The sequence below is a fragment of the Semicossyphus pulcher genome, unplaced genomic scaffold, assembly GCF_022749685.1.
Source record: "Semicossyphus pulcher isolate SPU_LCO1_2020_fin unplaced genomic scaffold, fSemPul1.0.p SCAF_6, whole genome shotgun sequence".
Taxonomy (NCBI): Eukaryota; Metazoa; Chordata; class Actinopteri; order Labriformes; family Labridae; genus Semicossyphus; species Semicossyphus pulcher.
This window is the reverse complement of record NW_027211737.1, coordinates 9000040-9018624: the sequence shown is the minus strand read 5'-3', so window position 1 is coordinate 9018624 and position 18585 is coordinate 9000040. Positions and strand designations below refer to the sequence as shown.

Sequence of the window (18585 nt, the reverse complement as noted above, 5' to 3'; positions counted from 1 at the left end):
AATCGGTAAAAAAATCGTTTTTGTTTTTGTGCAGATAAAACAAACGACCTACTCATGTGTTCATAAGTTAGCAGTAGATGTTTTGCCAGCCGGACTTAATAAACATTGGACATTGTAAGGCTAGCTATAAATGCTATAAATGTTACTTTACAGTAACTCTGCACCCGAAAGCAAAATGTTTCCAAGATGTCACACTATTCCTTTAAGAGACTCGTTCAAGTGAAATAGAGACTTGGCGTTTGCCAGATAAGACATCCAAATACACCTGTATTACTACTACAGTGAATATGGCTGTTAACATCTGTATAACAACAGGTAAATGTAATTAATTCCATTAATAAAATTATATATTTTAAGGATCTTGCTTTGCAATTCATTGGACACACTTTAACCAACAAAAAAGTGATTTTTAGAACATTTATTACAGGATGTAAGTCGACATATAAAAAGACTCCGATAGAGAGGCCCTGAAGAAATGAAAAAAGACCCACAGGCACTTTGTTTTTGGAGAGGACTACTCTTCATGCTGGGAATGCAACTTCTATTACTGTGGTACATACAGTACATAGTTTACAGTTTTAGTATATATGAGGTTACACAGCAATGAAATGAGAGAGGTAAGGCATTGAGTTTCAGTCTGTAGGAAAGGATAACTTGGCCTAATATGAGGAAAAGTAGTCACAGGTGTTAACAGTATAACTTCTATTTTATAGGAAAGTTAGTTCAAAAATACATTTGATCTCCCTGAAATTTAACAGTAGCATGTAACAGTAACAACCCCCTGACGGTACCGTTTTTGACCGTAGGCTGCCTTCTTCAGTCTTGTTGTATCTCTCCTTAAAAACATTCACCTTTTAACAAATTCAAGTTAAAATCATAAAATGGCATAAATAACGTCTAAAAGTGCAACTAAGACTAATGATGCTTGTTAGCTGTTTGATGTGAATTTCAAAAGGCATTTAAACACTGATGTAGCATTCAGATAAAAACATTACAAACACATACAAAAAATTAGAAAACAAACGCATTGACACATAGGCCTTTAAGGTTAGATCAGTTCACACTGGATCACGTTACTGAAGAGTAAGCCACAACGGCAGCCCCCCCCTCCCACTCCTGTTTAAGTAGAGGGGGCTGAATAAATAAAGACCAGACTGCTGTGTCTGCAAACCTGTAGTCTGTCTGACCTTAAGGTCCCTGCCCTCAAGTACAGCCAGCCACTTCCACCAGGACGCTCACACACATACAACATCCCCAATAATGCCCAACAGAGGGCGCACTCTACTCAGTTATCGCAACAAGCACCAGGCTCCATGTACTGTAGATAAGACAACTCTGGTTCCCTGTAGTCCTTTGCCGCCCGCCTGCTTTTACATTCCAGTCTCTGGCACAGTTCAAACCAGTGCAGTCTGAGTTCTGAGTTCATTTTAACGGTTTCAGGAGATGGTGCAGATGGTGCTGCTACTTTGGTTCTTCATGGCCTCTCTTCTCTTCAGCTCTCTGGTGATCCTCCTCCTGATGCCCTCCAGGTACAAACCTCGATCAAACTGCCCAGCACCCAGGGGAATACTAAAAAACACAAACACACAAAAATGGTACACCAGACTTAAAATTAGTCTAAATAAAGAGACAATTAAATTACGGATTTAATCATACATTACAATAATCCAATGTACTGTAAAATGACTGCTCCCCTGCCACTCAAAAATGACCACATATTAGCAGAAGTTAAAGAGTACCTGCACACTTAGACACGTTTTTTGAGCTGTAATCGAAATTATATTGCTGTACTGTGATGAAACACATCAATGCTGGTGTTAAATATTGACAATTCTTACCAAATTTTTAAAAATTGGTATTTCATGGGTTGGAAATGGCTCAACACGCTATCTACTGTTTTAAATCAGCCCCGGACCTTGCCAGCCGATGGGGACGTAGACACGACCGTTTGGGACAAAATTACATCAAGTTCATGAAATTAATTTTTAAGGAACGTTAACACCTGTCAATGAACGCGCAGTCGGCGCATGTGCACTGGCATTGCCTCTGCTCCGAAAGCTCCAGCTTCAGGTATTAGTGGGGCTGGAGCCAACAGCTCGAACTGATAGGGCTCAGGACCACCACGGTCCTCCACCACACTAAAGTGCTCTTCAGGGGATTCTGGAGGGGAGAAGCCCTGCACCTCAAAAGAGCCCTCTGTGGAATTGTGCCCTGTGACTCTGTGTCACTCTCTATTTTTCTCTGGCCAGGGGAGGGGACGTCATTGAGCTGCCGGACACACCCTTCCCCCTCTCAGCCCCTTGCCCACTTTGAGCATTTTTCAAAATTGTGCAGTGGGTGGAGTTATGGTCAGACCTGCAGGTGCTCCGTTACACTTTAAGCAAAGGCACCAACATACAGTATATTTCAGAAGAATCAAGACATTGTTTTTAAAAAAAGAGAAATTAATGACACCAAGTGGTCAGGTTGCAGATTGCAAATGATAACCACTCCTTTAACCCTCCATGTCAAGTGTGTAGGAGAACCTATGGAGGACCTTTTAGAGCCAGTGTTTGCTTTGTCCTTTCTGGGCTGCTCATTTTAAAGTAACAAACACAGAAATTCAGGTGATCATACACTGATAAAAACAACCCTGAAATGTTATAGTCCGTTTCTGCCATTAGATCTCCCTTAATCTTACACAATGTTCCTTTACGATATGTTTTTGAATTTCAGCCGGACTCACTTGTCTCTGCCCGGCCTGAGTTTGACCTGGAAGACGCCGATGACGGGCCGATGGTCTGAGGTCTTGATGCTGGAGCAGCTGGTGTACTTGACAACCTTTATGTCATCGGTCTGCCTGTTCCTGAATAAGATCCTGTCCTGTGAACACAAACAGAGAGGTTTAAACCTGCAGGAGAGACAGGAGTTTAACTGCCCTGGCCAGTTTAGACTATAATCATTTGCCTTATTTCAGTAGTTAAGTTGATAGAGCATCTAATTATCTTTAGCCCCTTGAAGCTTGATTTTCTTTCTCTTCTTACTGTGTATGAGGGAGTTCTCTGTTTAGAAGTAGTGTCGTAGATATCACAGCCGATGTCAAATTTATAGGTGGGGCGGAAGTGTATTGGCGCCTCCTGGAAGCCTTTAAAGATCGAGCCTGGAGGAGAAAAGCAGAGCATTCGCAGGGTGAGAATCAATCAAACTCAACAACCTACTTTTATAAAAACTTCTTTAGATGTCAAAACTTCACAGAGATTCAGCCTCCTGCATGCAAGCATACCCTCTTTAAGTTCCTTGGAGAGCTGGTCGTGTTCCAGCAGAGCGCCCATATCTCCGCCTACTGTGCGGTTGATGATGGTCTCCACATCAACCCGATCTTTACTCAGCCGGAAGTTAAAATCTCCAAACCAGAAGACCTGGTCGAATCTTGTAGTGACGTCAGCTAAAATGAATAATACAGCCTTTGATAATAAAGCCACTTTTCTTAACCCCAGCCTTAACATCAAGGCTTTAATCGGGGCTAAGTAGATGAATAACAATACATTTATTTTGTATGCAGTAGCAGGTCCAAAGGTAACTAAAAAGAGTCTTACATGGTGTGGAGCGGTACGGGTTGGTGTCTGGAAGGCCTTTTGGAAGAGCTAGAGCCTCGACGATCTTGTTGTAGTCCAATATTCTCTCGTAAACTTTGGCATCTCCAGCTTCAAGGAGAACAGCAGAAACAAGAGACATAAGAAACATGTGAGACTGCCTAGTTGGCAATGCTACAACAACTGCAATAACAATATTAGTTCAAAGGGCAGATTTAAACGCTGTTTGGTGAGTGTTTCTACTGAGATATTTATACAGCCTAAAAATTATAACAACACTGTATTTCTTCATACTTTTCCGAGACCAATTTCCCTTCTGTAGCCACATTTCACCTAAACAAAAGTACAAAACTCCAGCCAGTCTCATCTACAATCCTGAAACAAATCCCTCTCCTATATAATATCACTACTTTAGTCACTGACTTTGGGGAGACTCCTACTCACAGGTAAAATGGGATGTGATGAATAGAAAGGAAGTGCCAAAAAAGGTAAAGGCGATTCCCACAGCCCCTTTGGTCTTAATCTGAGAGATGATCCTGGTTGTGACCGTGGCATGCTCCACCTCTGCTCAGGCAAACAGATCAGATGTTGTGGTTAATGTCAGAGATTCAAACCAACATGCATGTGAAACACATCGATCAAAAGCAGCTTTGACCAATAATGATGATGACGTGATGTGTATTTCCTGTGAGTACTGACCTGAGCAGAACCAGATGAGGTCTCTTCTGACAAAAACGTTGAGATACAAAACCCCATGTGATGCTGCATACAGCATGACGTAGTAAGGTCCCAAGGTCTCCTGAAGACGGGTCTCCCACTCCCTCCTGCACACACAAAGTCACATACACATTAGCATAACGAAGTGATCATTTAAATTAAATGTATTTTTGGTTAAGATCAAACAAACCTGTCAGGACAGCCCTCCTGGACCCCAATAATATAAAAGTCTTGTGCAAATTCAGAGTCTGTTGGAAGGAGGAGATCATCTAAGTTCCCTGGAAGGCCCTGAAAATGATGATGAGACCTGGTTACGACTCAGTTGGAGCCTGAACTTGGGCATGGATTGATAAAACTCAATAGTTTGAGTTGGGTCTTTGTATCCTCCTACCTTTTCTCCCTGCATGTTCCAAGTGGCTATGTAGATCCCCAATCTCCTGTCCGGAAAGTAGCGGTCCAGCTCCTCTGCCCCGAGCAGAGCACCGTTTCCCAGCACGCTGCCCTCCAGAAAGCTCCTGGTAAACACACATTGGAAAGGAAAATTAGCACATCTTTAAGCAGGTGGAGTAAATGACTTCTTCTCATCTACAAATCTCTCAGTGGTCAGGAACTAAGATATCTTAAGCTAGCTCATTTAGCCTACTACCACTCTACAACATTGCAGGCCTATTTGTGGTACCAGAAGTCTCCGACAGTAGTATGGGAGGCAGAGCCTTTGGTAATCAGGCGCCTATTCTTTGTGAACATCCATTAGTCTTGGTCCAAGAGGTGGACGCACACAAACATAAAAATGTCTAAAAATAAACGGTCGCGCCTGATGGTGAACGCAGCTCCAGATGTATTTAGCTACTCAGCTCCAAGCAGAGAGCACTATCAATGCTGAAAAGCTTGTAGTGGATTGTCAAAAAAAACACATCTGCTATAACAAGACTGTATTATTGTTGCCAAGGACAGTACACATCTGGTTCTACATTTGGCTAATTGATTTTGTCAGTGGCCTCTATCCAAATTAGAATATAGGCCATTGATTTCCATTTCTAAAAGCTTTCTGACATCGTAAAGAGTAACTAAGCCTTTAACAGAGCCTTCACATCCAGCCTGAGGGTGACTACGGTCCAGATGCATCATCTTTATAGTCTGCTATGCTTACTGTACCTGTTCCTAACATCCTGGGGTCTGATAGGGCTGAGCACGCTGTAGGTGGACCTCATGGAGTTGACAGAGGCACTATCCGACCCCATGTTCTCCAGAAGCCGGCTGTCGCTCAGGTTCCTGTGGAGTCTCTCCGCGTGCTTCTCTCTGGCCAGCACGGCATAATCCAAACAATCCCTGTCAATCCTATTAGCCGCCCTTAAAGTGGCCGACGCAAAGCTCTTCTCCAAAGCAGGCAGTGCCCCCGTGGGTTGCACCGGAGACAGTCGCACCTTGGCACACCTCATTCGGTGGTCTGTGGGGTCGCTCTGCTGGCTGGTCGGCCTCCTTTCATACTCAGAGAGACTGCCTCCTCTGTCCCGGAAGACTGGGGATCCTCTTGTAATAGCAGAGACAGGTCTAACATTGGACTCTGGGTTATTCCTGATGGTGGCAGCACCGCTGAGAACAAACCCACCTGGAGCAGAAACTGTATGGTCCTCTTTTAGTGAGTCTGTGGAGGAGCCGGTCTCAGTGGGGTCACTCAGACTCTCCTGGCTGTTTTTTAGCCTCCTGGCTCTCACTGTCTCCTCAACGGAGCCACTTTTGCTGGACAGCCTGGGTCGTGAAGGTGGCCGGGGTTGGTATGGACTGATCTCTCCCTCCATGTTTGTAGCAGTGAGTTTAAGGGCATCCTTGTGTTCCCTGCAGGATTTGGCGTTTACTAAGGGGGTCTTGAGTGCCCGGCTGTCACTGACAACTGAATCTCCTTTACAGGAAGCCTCACAGGGCTGATGGAGGGGGCTGTCCTCTCCATTCTCAGCCATCCTCTCCTCATGTCTCAGACCAGCTGTGGTCAGGTGGATAGAGATTTCTCATAGCAAACTGACATACACCTGTACATACCGGGTAGAAAAAGAGTGAAATGTTGGCCTCAAAACAAGTTAGTACAAACACGTTAGCCATATATGGAAATGTATGTATGTATGGACAATTGTATAGCCTGTTTAGTTTGTCTTTTACCATTAACAGGTGAATACAGAGTTAACTTAGTTATTAACAACAATCTTAAAACGTAAAACATTTCTTAGTGACAGCACTGTAACCTCTAAACACCACAAGGCAAGATCAGTAAATACCAACACAGTGCGCATATTAATGTCAGCTAACGGTCTAAGCTTGAATCCATAAATAAAGTCATTTTGTTTTCTAATGTTATCGCTTAACAATAGTGCCGTGATTTCTGCTCTCATCATGCCATCAACTTTTTAATACACAGTGCTGTCATTAACTTACCTTCTACGCTGACTTGTCTGCAGTAGTTAGCAAATCTCTAAAATATAGCTAAACAGTTAGCGACACACAAGCAAGCTGAGCTAACGTCCAAGGCAAACGTTTTGATATGCTTATCAATAAACAGGTGATATTGTTAGAGTTCGTCTTATGTAGTTATGTCATTGTTATCACGTTGACGTAAGGTTACCTCTCGTTTACTGTGTTTTGGTGTCTAAAGTGGCTAATTTAAAGTAACGTTAGCTACTTCCTTAGCAACGTTTGACAACAGGTTCTGTTACCAAGACAAGAGAGTCATTACAGAGAGCAGAGCGTGGGTCACAGCGCCCCCCTGTGCTGAGAAGTGAAAGTACAACATGCAATCAATGCCCCTCAAAGTGTTATAATGTATCTGTATGTTGGACCCAATGACTGTATATGGTTGGACCATACATAAGCATTCTGTAATAAATTGTACTATTTATGTGTTGGACTATCTTGTGTTGTCCTTATGAGGCATTATTACTTATACTGCTATATGTAGGCCTATTGTATTTTAATTAATAAGTACCATTTGGCCTCCTTAATGTGTTTTTGGTTCGTTGCTTTGTGACTAACTATCCTCTTTATTGTTATATCGTTTTTTTTAATGGTTTAAAGATTTTTCTGTGTGTTAATGGAAGAGGGAAACCATTTTCAAATTACATTTACCTTAAAACTGATATTAATAGCCTTAAATTCAAAGAAGACATTGTTTTAAGAGTGTGTAATATCTATAATTATTTTTAAGACTACACATTTCATTCCCCTTCGCGAATAAATCTTCTTTGCAGCTTAATATCAAACCTTACTTATATGTTTTGCCACAATTTAAACCCTGACTCCATATTTATGTGAGTGGCAGGGTCCAACAAAATATTGTGAGTGTGTGTTATTAACTGTTGAGAAATAATGTAACCATACAACAAACCTCCACCCACACACTCATCCATTCAAACCAATGGTCAACTGATCAAGTCTCCTACATCACAGTTTGAATAAATGTAATAAGAGGTCAGGTTTATTTATAGATTAATATACAATCAAAAATATTTAACCTAACTTATGTAATCTTATCAAAATGCCATGACATAAAGAGACATAAAAAACCAACACACTCAGTCATGTGGATTCCTACAACAGGCATAATACACATAAAACGTTATTCTTAATTCTAAAGTAAGATTTTTATTTCCACAAAAAATAAAGAAATATTTTCTCAACATCACTTAATCCTCATATTTATGTTCTCATAACATGAGACAGTTAAATGTTTGGCCAGGCACTGTGTTATGGTCAAGTGCTCAATACAAAGGATACTTTTGATTAAAACAATTAGAAGAATTATATTAAATAGAATGAGAAAATAACCTCATAAAAAAAATTCTCATAATCACACTGAAATCCTAATAATAAATGTTGACACATGCTAAAGTGGCTTCACAAATGACACACACAACAGGAAAAATGTTTCTGTGGACAAAAGAGTGAGCGTCACACAGGAAAAACAATGCCAAGGTGTGACCTCTGAATGTTAACCCTTTCAGCCGTTCTATGACCCCCACGCAGGGAAAGAAAGAGTCTGTGAGCCCACCGGCCCCTGAAAAAGTGGACAATCCTTCCATATTCTGTGCATTTCTATGACTTTGTTGCTGGCTCAGGGGGTTTAGACAAAAGGTCTGGACTTTGGGGCAGGTATAAAAGGAAAGGGTTAAAGCAGGAAGGGTACAGTTCGGTGCAAGAACAGCAGCAGCAGCAGCAACAGCAGCAACAACCCACTGACCAGCAAGATGACTTCCACTGGAATGAACATGATGAGCAAGGTAAGCTCTCTCTGATTATCATAATGTTCAAGATTCAATAGTTTAGTTTCATACCTGAACACAAATTAAAGGACCGACTAGATTAAACATCTTTCCTGTTCTACAAGTGATTAACCCTCTGAGTGACCAACAGCTTAATGGGATAAATTAGAGGCCTTTAAATGTTTTCAGACCATATCATATTTTTTTCTGAAATATTTTAAAGCTGCTATAATTTATATCTTTTAAATAATAATGGTTGAAATTGCTATTTGTGATGTAAAAATCCAAATAGCACTCATGGTGACATACCCATTGAGAATTATCGCTCAAGGCTGCAGTTCCCCTCCGCTTTAAAAAGCGTTGTACATTTTTTTAACTCATCGTGGGCTGGCATCTGGGTTTTTTTCACTCTCACGGCTTATATAGTACATATATAATACATAGTGTTGTGCTTACCACAGAAAGTAGCTTTTTTTGCTAACAGAACTCCAATACCTCCTGCCTTACTCCTAAGAGCTGACAGAAAAAGTTAGCGACTAGCCTCATGTGCCTTTATTTAGAGGGAAAAGACAGTGGATCGTGTTGGTTTAGACCAAAAACACAGTTGCAAGAAGAGTAAACATAAACATTATACTTTAATTCCAACATAGCATTTCAAATAAATGTTACCCCAAGAAATTTGATAATATTTCATTGTTGTGTTTACAGCTTGTTTCTGCTGCCCCCAAGTGGCCAGAAACAGCAGTTAGTTCATTTAAAGTGCAGCTTTAAATCTGTATGAGTCAAAAAAAACCCAAAAAAGCTTTGCTCATATATCCAAAGAAAGCTGCATTCCCAACATTAAACATTGTTTCTGTTTCCCCCTTAAAAACAAATAGGCCTATGTGCAGCTTTAAACTTTAGACACCTGTGCTTCTCATACGCCTCGCATATGCTAACCAAAGTCTTTCCATCCCTCTACTAGATCGTCTTCTACGAGGAGAAGAACTTCCAGGGTCGCTCCTATGAGTGCATGAGCGACTGCCCGGACATGTCCTCCTACATGAACAGGTGCCACTCCTGCAGGGTGGAGAGAGGCTGCTTCATGGTGTACGACCGCACCAACTTCATGGGCAACCAGTTCTTCATGAGGAGGGGCGAGTACTCCGACTACATGAGCATGATGGGCATGAGCGACTGCATCAGGTCCTGCCGTATGATCCCCATGGTAAGATCTCACACCCGGTTAGATTTAGGCCCATTTTTCCTTTAGAAGACGTACTAAAACTGTAAAATACTGACTTGATTATTCGTCTACAAAGCAGCACAGGGGATCCTTCAGGATGAAGATCTACGAGAGGGAGAACTTCGGCGGTCAGAGTCACGAGCTGATGGAGGACTGCGACAACATCATGGACCGCTACCGCATGTCCCACTGCCAGTCCTGCAACGTGATGGACGGCCACTGGCTGATGTACGAGCAGGCCCACTTCAGAGGCAGGATGATGTACATGAGGCCCGGCGAGTACAGGAACTTCATGAACATGGGCGGAAGCGGCATGAGGTTCATGAGCATCAAGCGCATCACCGACTCCTGCTATTAGGCTCTTTAGACTGAATAAAACTGTCAAAACTTAAACTGCTGCTGTGTTTGTGTCGTTTTTAAAGTCTTTCCTCACCTTTACCCAGAGCTGCTCAGTCTTCTACCTCTGGCTGTAACTCAGGGAAATCACAAAGAGAAAGGTTGTAGAAAAAAGTGAAAAAGTTTCCAATGTTCAATCAAATATTTGCTTTTTAAATAATAATCTGGAAGATTTTCTGTTAAGTCTCTATCTATCGACGAATGATGAAAGCCTTTGCATTTGCAGTATTACAGACTGGGTGTCTGTGGCGGCATTCCCGGAAAAAATCACAAGCTCAGTTAGTGACGCGTTTTCCATCGCCCAGCAGTGGTTGGTCTGCCAGAGAGGGTAGGCGGAGCTTAGCGGCTGCTTTTCTGGTCTCTGCTAGTGTTGTGAGTAAACAGTAATCTACTATGGCTGAGCAAACAAAGAAAAGATGGATGACTACAGATACAACTTCAAAAATAAGTAAAAATCCAAAGAAAAATAAGTTAATTCTACACTCAGATGAAGGCAAACAGTCTGAAAAGGAAAGCGACAGTCAGCGAGGAAAATCAAGAGTTACATCCGGAGCCAACACATGCGACACCGTCTGGATATTTGGGAAGTGTGCTCCCGCAATTACTGTTTATCGCCATAGGGGCAGCCAAAGAGAACGAAACTGAGATCTTCCAGACTATAACTTCAAGGTTATTTTTGTTCCCTCAAGAAAGAGGCCGGCAAGCTGCTTGCCTCTGTTTCTAGCATTTGTGTTAAGCTATGCTAACCAGCTGCAATACAATAAAATAGGCAATGTTTTGGTGGTGCTGGCACATGATTTTAGCACACTGTGTACCTTCACCATGTCACAGCTTTCAGGTCATCATGTGGTGGATTTCTGGACTGTACATTTAAATCTGGTGAATCTGGTTTTAGCTACTAAAAACTACTGTGGAGCTTCTTACAAAGGTGGTTTGAGACACACAAACAGATTGAGAGCAATGTGATTTTTTACATGCAGTAAGTAAGGACTGTACTTTTAAAGATAGGCATATTTCCATTGTTTGTTGCAATGGGGCTGTTCACCATCTGTGCAGCCTTTTATTTTTATCTGAGAAATAGTGAGTCATACTGCTGGAGCGGCCATCTTCTGATTCTTAAATAAGGCCTGTGCAAGCTGAAAGTGTTGCACCGAGCCGGAGGAAGTTTAGTCTCATTCTGTGAGGAATTCAATGCGTTGTGTCCGCTGTCTTACATAATAAACCGGACATTGTCACATAAATATTGGAATAACGGAGATTTTCTGATTATATTTCTACTTGTCCAATTTGGCTTCGGTCTCGTCAGGGTTGTTAAGAGATGTAAATATTGTCTCTGGAGCATCTGGGTTTGTTTCTGCTCGTCTGCATGTTCCCTTCAGCTTTTCCTTCTCAGCAGGAACACAATAACAGAGCAGTCACAGGTAAATACACAACCAGAGTCCAGTCATTTTTCATTAAAATGTATTTGTCCAATACTTCGGTTATGACCTGCAACACTAATAAAATCAGCCTCAGCTTTCATTTGTGTTTTCAAGATTTAGATCGATATTTAGGCTATGTTGTGGAAATGTGTTTTTGTCTGCGCTTCCACTTTAAGCTACATAGCATGTTAGCATGGTTAAATGTTACACTCACTGGATGAACTTTGTATAGGCTACATCAAACCTACTAGAGAAGAATAGCTTTTAGTGTTGTCTGCACGTTGTGTTGTGAGCATGTTAGCATGCTTGCGTAGCCTACATTTAGCTTACGCAATCATGCTAACATGTGTGTCGTTTAAGTCATGAAACTATTAAACTAAACATAAATACTTGTTTTAGGTTTCATTATGATACTTCTTCTGTATTCAGTAGCTTCTACCACGTGTTTAACACACTTTGGCTTTTACTGCTTGCGTTTGTTTTCCTCTACGGCTCCATGATCAGAAAGAGGAGTTAAAGCGCCTATGATTGAGATTTTTATAATAACACAACTTAGCTGTTTTACTTCATTCTTACTGCGCTCACAGCCTCATTTTCAGCTGCAACAAAAATCTTGGAAGAGATGGACGACATGACAGCTCCCTAAAAATGAAGCCAAACCCTCTCTAGCGCGCCCTTCTGACTGGCTGCAGTATAGGTCATAAAGCCGCCTCCTTCATGTTAACAGGTGGGACATGAGTCAAACTATAAAATCAAAATACGCGCCCGATAATTTTTTCTCAAACATGTTTTCTGTCATTATAGTTAGTTCTTATCATGCTGATTTATGTCCAAGTGTTCATTTTTCTGACAAGTTTATTTTTAATTAGTTATTTGATGCTGCCAAAATGATGATTGACAGCTCTGTTGACAAATACGGCTCCTGCAGCCGATCAGTTCCAGGTGAGCAGAGTAGAGGATGATCCGCGCGTGGAAACGTAACTAAAACAATCACTACAGTCATTGAAGTTTCCATACCTGTGAACGTTAACCTCAGACCAACACAGAGAAGCTGTTCTGCTGTTAAACACGCTGGTGTGCGGGATCCTTGCTGTTTTTTCGGTAAGTTAAGTGTGTGTTTGGATTAGCGGAAGTGGCTACGGCCGCTTCACTCGCCGATCTCTACTGCGCAGACTCTGACTCCGTATGACGTCACCATCGCAAGATGGCAGCGTCTATCGCACGGGCTATTTTGGCATCAATTTCGTACAATGGGAGCAGATGGAGACGTGTTGTCCATCTATATATACAGTCATTGCTCGGCACCAAATGGCAGTAAGACATACTTAGCAACAAGCTAGCAGATGAACACGCTTGAGCATTTAGCAGCTAAAGAGAGAGATATTTCCCTCAGGAGCTGGTAGAGGCCAAAACCAGAGCAAGAAGAGCGTAAATGTTGGACACACATTCAATGTCCTGGATTATTGATAAGGACGCTGTGTGTACGTACTGCACGTGTTAATAGGCAACAGTTTGCTAATGTGTTCGCTACATCAACTTAAAAAATTATACTTCAAGTCTTCAATTATCAGGTTTATATGGAAATTAAAATAAATACACTTTGAAAAGATAAATGTATAAAATAACTGCCAGTCTCCAACAAGATAGGAATTTATTCATATAGCCTACTTTTTTGTTAAATGCCTCAAAGGAGGATTACTGAAGCACATGTCTCTCTATCTTTCCTCTTCACTCTTTCTCTTTCCTCTCTTCTTCCTCCAGAGATCGGCCAATCCAGCGAGTGAGCGGGGAATCGATGCCCTGATACGAGATTCAGCCTAATGAGGATCAGAAACATCTTAATAAAGACCCTTAATCCACCACTTAATCCCTCATTACAGAATCATCTGCATTCACTGGTCCTGCTCCATACCGCCGCAGTGACGGCACATTCAGGTCCATTGTTCTGCCTCGCCTCATCTCTCACCCTGGGCTACGTCTCCCTTTGTCTCCCCTCGGTGTCAGTTATATTTGATCCGCTCTCATTAGACTTTCAGACGAGATCAGCGGAAGGGCCAGAAAAATAGTGCTTTTGTGTGCACTTCTATGCTATCTCCTGTCTGAAATGGAAAATGAGACATATGCTTAATGAGCATGGAGGTGGACTGGGACCTGGCGTCCGACACAGAGATAGGGAGTGTATTGTGCGGAGGAAGTGCTGTGACCGATACTGTTAAAGGACACACTTCCAAGTGAACATCTGTGTCAGTGATTATGACTTCTGAGAGCGTGAAAATTACTCTGAAGTGGGACAGAAGGATTAAAGTTTAATGCTGAGCCCTGGAGAGTCTGCGTTTTAGTTTAGTGCAGCATTAACACAAAAGTTTGGCAAGTTTTACCCACGTTTTTAAAAAGTACTAAGTTTCAGTTTAATCTTGATTGTCCAAAGATTACTACCAATCTTCTCGTCATGATATTCGAGCCATCACTACAAAATACAGTCTTGAGATAAAATTTTATCACATCACAAAATTGAAAACTTCGTGGGTTGAAAAAAGTGTGTGAAATACTGTTTGGGGACATGTCTTGGGTTTGTTTTGGTACTTCACCTTGAGGGCCCTTTGGACAGGTAATATAGAAAACAGCACCTACATTGAGGCATGTAAAATGGCTGCACAACAGCTAAAAACATTAAATTCTCCTTGTATAAAGAAGTGTTGCTCTTTCTGTTGATCCTACTAAGAAACATCTTAGTCTCTGGGCTATTTCTAACTTCTCCCAGGTCCAAACATTTCCTAGGTTGGGTTTGACTTACATGAGTTTTGGGCAGTGTGTACGTGATTCACCCCTCCCAGCTGAAGGCAAATCTGGTCTTGGTCAGTATCGGTGTTCGGCAGAGGTTATCTGGTGATATGAGGTATTTAGAGGTCTTGTCTTTAACCTCCAAAGTGACTCATTGGGGCTGACCAAATGCTTTCAAACAATGTTTTTTTTTTTTTTTAGGACGTAAAATCTAGATGACAGTTCTGTCCGACCACAAGAGCCAATGAGAAAGACAAGCCTTTATGGAGACTGAGCTGATTCTAGCCCAGGAGCTAACATTAGCTAGCATATTTTGCGGTTACAAGTACAATCTACAATTCTCACCGAATAATCGACAACCTGTGTAAATCTCATCCAGACCTGTTCAACCTTTTGCTTATTCTTTTCATACTGCAAAACTTTACTAGAGTGGACTTGTCATGAGTTATTATTGTTTAGTTTTGTATTTGATTTATTCCGTTTTCTTCTTAGGCTGTGTTCGAAATGCCGTAATATGCTACATGCTACATACTGCATACTGCAGTCGCGGTAGTATGTAGTATGCAAATTCATTTTGCAGTATGCTACACCAGGCGGAAGTAAACAATAACCACCGCTTCTTTAGCTACAGCGCTCAATTCTGCTGGAATGCTGCTGCTGTCCGTCATTTCAACTGCCGCTGTGACGTTCCAGCGCTTTGCATTGTGGGATACAGTAGGCGAGGTAGACTGGTCCGATGCATACTGGAGATTTTCTCCAAATCAGTAAAACATCCGGGTATTTTTGGCACACTGGACATTTTGCTTTTGTTTGCATACTGCATACTACATTTTGGCCGAATCAGTACGTACTGCTAGTATAGTATGGCATTTAGAACACAGCATTGGTCTTGTTTAGTTGTGTATTTCTTTGTTTAGATCATTTCCTGTTTTACTTTGTCACCCCTCTGGTGCTGACCCACTTCCTGCCCTTGTGTGTTTTTCCACTTGTTTGATTATTTGCCCTGCCGTGATTGTTTTCACCTGCGCCTTGATTGTCTCACCTGTGTCTGATTAGCCTCACCTGCCAAGTGTTCAGTTTGTCTAACCCTTGCTCCTCGTGCAGATGTTGCTTGTAGGATTTCTCGTTTTTCTGAGTGATCTGGACTCTTTTTTTGGATTCTGCTGTTCACCCATGGACTTTGTAAGTGTTTTTGTTCTACCTTTTTTTGTGTTTAGTTTTTAAAAAAATGTATATCCACTATACGTACCTTTTTGTTTAAATCTTAAAATCTGACAGGATTGTAGCCAGTCTCTGTTTTGTTCAAATCTGCTCACCCCTGAGATCAAACAAGATCATGTGAAGGGGCTCATGCTTACTCTAGCAAATGATAATATTGAATATACATCTGTTTGTGTGTGCATGACATTAGAGAGAGATATCTGCAAAGTTTTTCTTTACATGTGCGATGCAGCATGATTTTTGAAACCCGTGTAGTCTGAGCCTAAAGACTTCCCTATTCATCCGCTGGATTCCTGCAGATTTTCCTACTGCTCCCAGTCACCTGACTCCTACATCCGCCTACTCACCTGTTCCTCGTTCCCCAATTATCCCCCCACAGTTTTTATACCAGCCCAAGTCCACCTGCTACAGACCAGATCATCGGTGTTGCTTCATGCCTCCTGAGTTAAAATCTGGGATAGTTAGTATGAAAATGCCAAGTCAAATGAGCCCTGTCCAGAATCACTAACAAGGGATGTTAATATAAAATAATGTGTTGAAAGGGAAGGAGAAATCTCTTCTCCTTAAGCTGAGAGATGATCCACATGAGGCTTGGATAATTAGCCCCATGTAGATATGAAGAAAGCTTATTGTTAACCCACTCCCCCCCTCCCTCTCCATTACTCTGTGTGCTGAGGTGAGTAGGAGGTGGAGGGGGATAAAACAAAACAAATAAAACTCATTAAAGGTACCCATGTGGCTTCAAATCCCCCCTCTGCAGTATGCTAACGCTCCACAGACATCATTAGCTCCGGTCAAAGGAGCTATCGTTATTCTGCCTGGATATGAATGCAGATCAAAGCCAGCTATAGTTCATTGTCTCTTAACCTGAGGCAGGATTCTTAAAATCAGAGCTCCTTTTTTTTTGGCAGGTTTCCCTTTTTTCCTCCCTCTGCGAGGGGAGACCCAGAAAATCAGTCTACAACCTACAAACCAAGAGCAAATCTTAGGATGAAAAATGTTAATGATTTCCACGACGATGCACCCATGGCATTTTCTTTTTATGAAGAACGGAGATGATTGTTGATGCTACAAACCAGATATGGTTCTTCTGTAGTTATAAGTCTGCAAAATCCAAAAGTAAAACTGTCTTTGTTCAAATACGCTGCTCCAGTACACTTGGCATTTTGTCCTAAATACCAAATGTTAGCATGCTAACACCTCTAACTAACATGGAAAACACGGTAAACCTTATACTTGCTAAACAACACCATGCTAACATGATAATTGTGATCATGTTAGCATGCTAATGTGAGCATTTAGCTCAATACAGCTTCACATTCAAGCTAGCATGAATGTAGACTTGTTAAGACATGCTGTTAGAAACATATTACCGGTTGGATTGATTACCATTACATTTGGTACTGACATTCAGTATAAATTGCTAACATTTGTATCTGGTTATTGACCCACCACCTGCAAATGTCATGACATTCCTGTAAGCCTTCGCTGTACTTTGTGTTATGTGCTAATATAAATGTGCATCCCAACACACCTAACTGAGGTGGTGAACATGGTAAACATACCTGCTGCTAAGCATTAGCATGTTAGCGCTGTCATTGTGAGCATGTTAGCATTCTGCTGTTAGCGTTTAGCATAACAGCCTCAGAGCTGTACTTTGATCTAATCGGCTAGCACAGATTGTGTCTTTTGTTCCATCTCACATAGTGTAAATTAACTACCTCTGCAATTAGCTTTTCCACAATATTAATGCTCAAATACTGCAGACCTCATTCTATATATCATGAAAAAATGTTTGCAAACAGTTTGTCAGTTAAAACAAGCGAAACAATAGGTCACAGAGGCTGAATCCTCTCCAGAGGTCATGTTTTGCTCAAACATGGGATCTAATCCACACCGATCTCCTGCCTCATTTCACACACATTTGCATCAGTGATCCTCAGGGTCCCATCCCCATGACCTCCCTGCTCTTACATGTCTAATAGGGGTAGTTCAATTTGTCTTCTCAGGTATGACGGCCTCATTGCACCCTGACAACTTGATCTCATGTGTGCAAATTACTCCATTTACATCCCACAGCTCCGTCCTGCTCAAACACAGTTGCAGATGTTTCCTCTGTTTACATTTGGCAGAAGCAGAGGCAGGTGCAGGAGTTTTCTCCTCGGGGCAGCTCACAGCTACGATGAGAGTAACTGCTATCAGACGGGGAGAGAGAGAGAGAGAGAGAGAGGCATGTGCCAACAAACACGCTGCGCTAATCACAGATGATAGCATCTGCAGCCGACAGACAGCAGGCACACGTTACAGGCCTGAGGCACGCCAGCAGCTGGCTGGATGCATGACTGCAGTCGGCCACATCAGGCACACACACAGATCAGTTAAAGAGTGAGTATAAACAATAATAGTGATAAACACAGAGACACACCGCATACTCCTGTCCACTGCTTGGATTAAGTTGGATCCATTTCTCATCTTTTCCACCTTAAATTAACACAAAGGAGGCTGATAACGGAGGAAGAACTCAACATCCATCTGGAGTTTTGCTGTTTTTGTCTGGCTTGTCTGTCCATCCTGAAAGGGGGATCCTTCTTCTGTTACACCTCCTGAAATGTATTGTATCGCCCTAGAATAAGTGTGCTGGAGAATACTCAAGTAAATCTGGCACAGTACTAGAGTAAAAGTTCTTAGTTGCTTACCATCTCTGGAGTTTGGATAACTTTTTAAAACTCTTTTCTTGCCGTCCGTCTGCAGTAACTTTAGTTTTATTAAAATCACACCCCAAACATCCACACCAAACTTAAGCTCTCCCTCCTGCTGCTTCCTGTGTTTCATTTAATTACCTCCTCCTCTCATTCCAGCCCTCTTTTGATAATAACTCTGCTCTTTCTGTGGGAGGAATCTGGCGCTCTGGCACTGTGTGTATTTCTTTTCCCTGGCTTTTTCCCTCATGTTTGTTGCAGTTGGAAGCTTTGGGAATGAAACAAACATTGGAATTCAGCCGGCTC

General features: G+C 41.8%; 2 protein-coding genes across 4 annotated transcripts; one reads left to right on the top strand and one right to left on the bottom strand.

The window, feature by feature from the left end:
• Window positions 1–429: 429 nt before the first annotated feature.
• inpp5e (inositol polyphosphate-5-phosphatase E) lies at window positions 430–6734 on the bottom strand. The gene is made up of 11 exons (XM_069682698.1): window positions 6717–6734; window positions 5445–6316; window positions 4681–4804; window positions 4480–4577; window positions 4272–4396; window positions 4017–4136; window positions 3576–3683; window positions 3263–3424; window positions 3024–3139; window positions 2726–2862; window positions 430–1569 (listed from the first exon to the last, which is right to left on the bottom strand). The coding sequence occupies exons 2-11, from the start codon at window positions 6245–6247 to the stop codon at window positions 1437–1439; spliced, it is 1926 nt and encodes a 641-aa protein (XP_069538799.1). The 5' UTR covers window positions 6248–6316; window positions 6717–6734; the 3' UTR covers window positions 430–1436.
• On the top strand, window positions 2448–10119 carry LOC138610002 (gamma-crystallin M2-like). Of its 3 annotated transcripts, none has more exons than XM_069682701.1 (3): window positions 2448–2465; window positions 9501–9743; window positions 9841–10119. In XM_069682701.1, the coding sequence occupies exons 1-3, from the start codon at window positions 2448–2450 to the stop codon at window positions 10117–10119; spliced, it is 540 nt and encodes a 179-aa protein (XP_069538802.1). The 3 variants fall into 3 exon arrangements, with proteins under 3 accessions (XP_069538802.1, XP_069538801.1, XP_069538800.1); XM_069682700.1 differs by lacking the exon at window positions 2448–2465 and adding an exon at window positions 6346–6363; XM_069682699.1 differs by lacking the exon at window positions 2448–2465 and adding an exon at window positions 8522–8554.
• Window positions 10120–18585: the final 8466 nt, after the last annotated feature.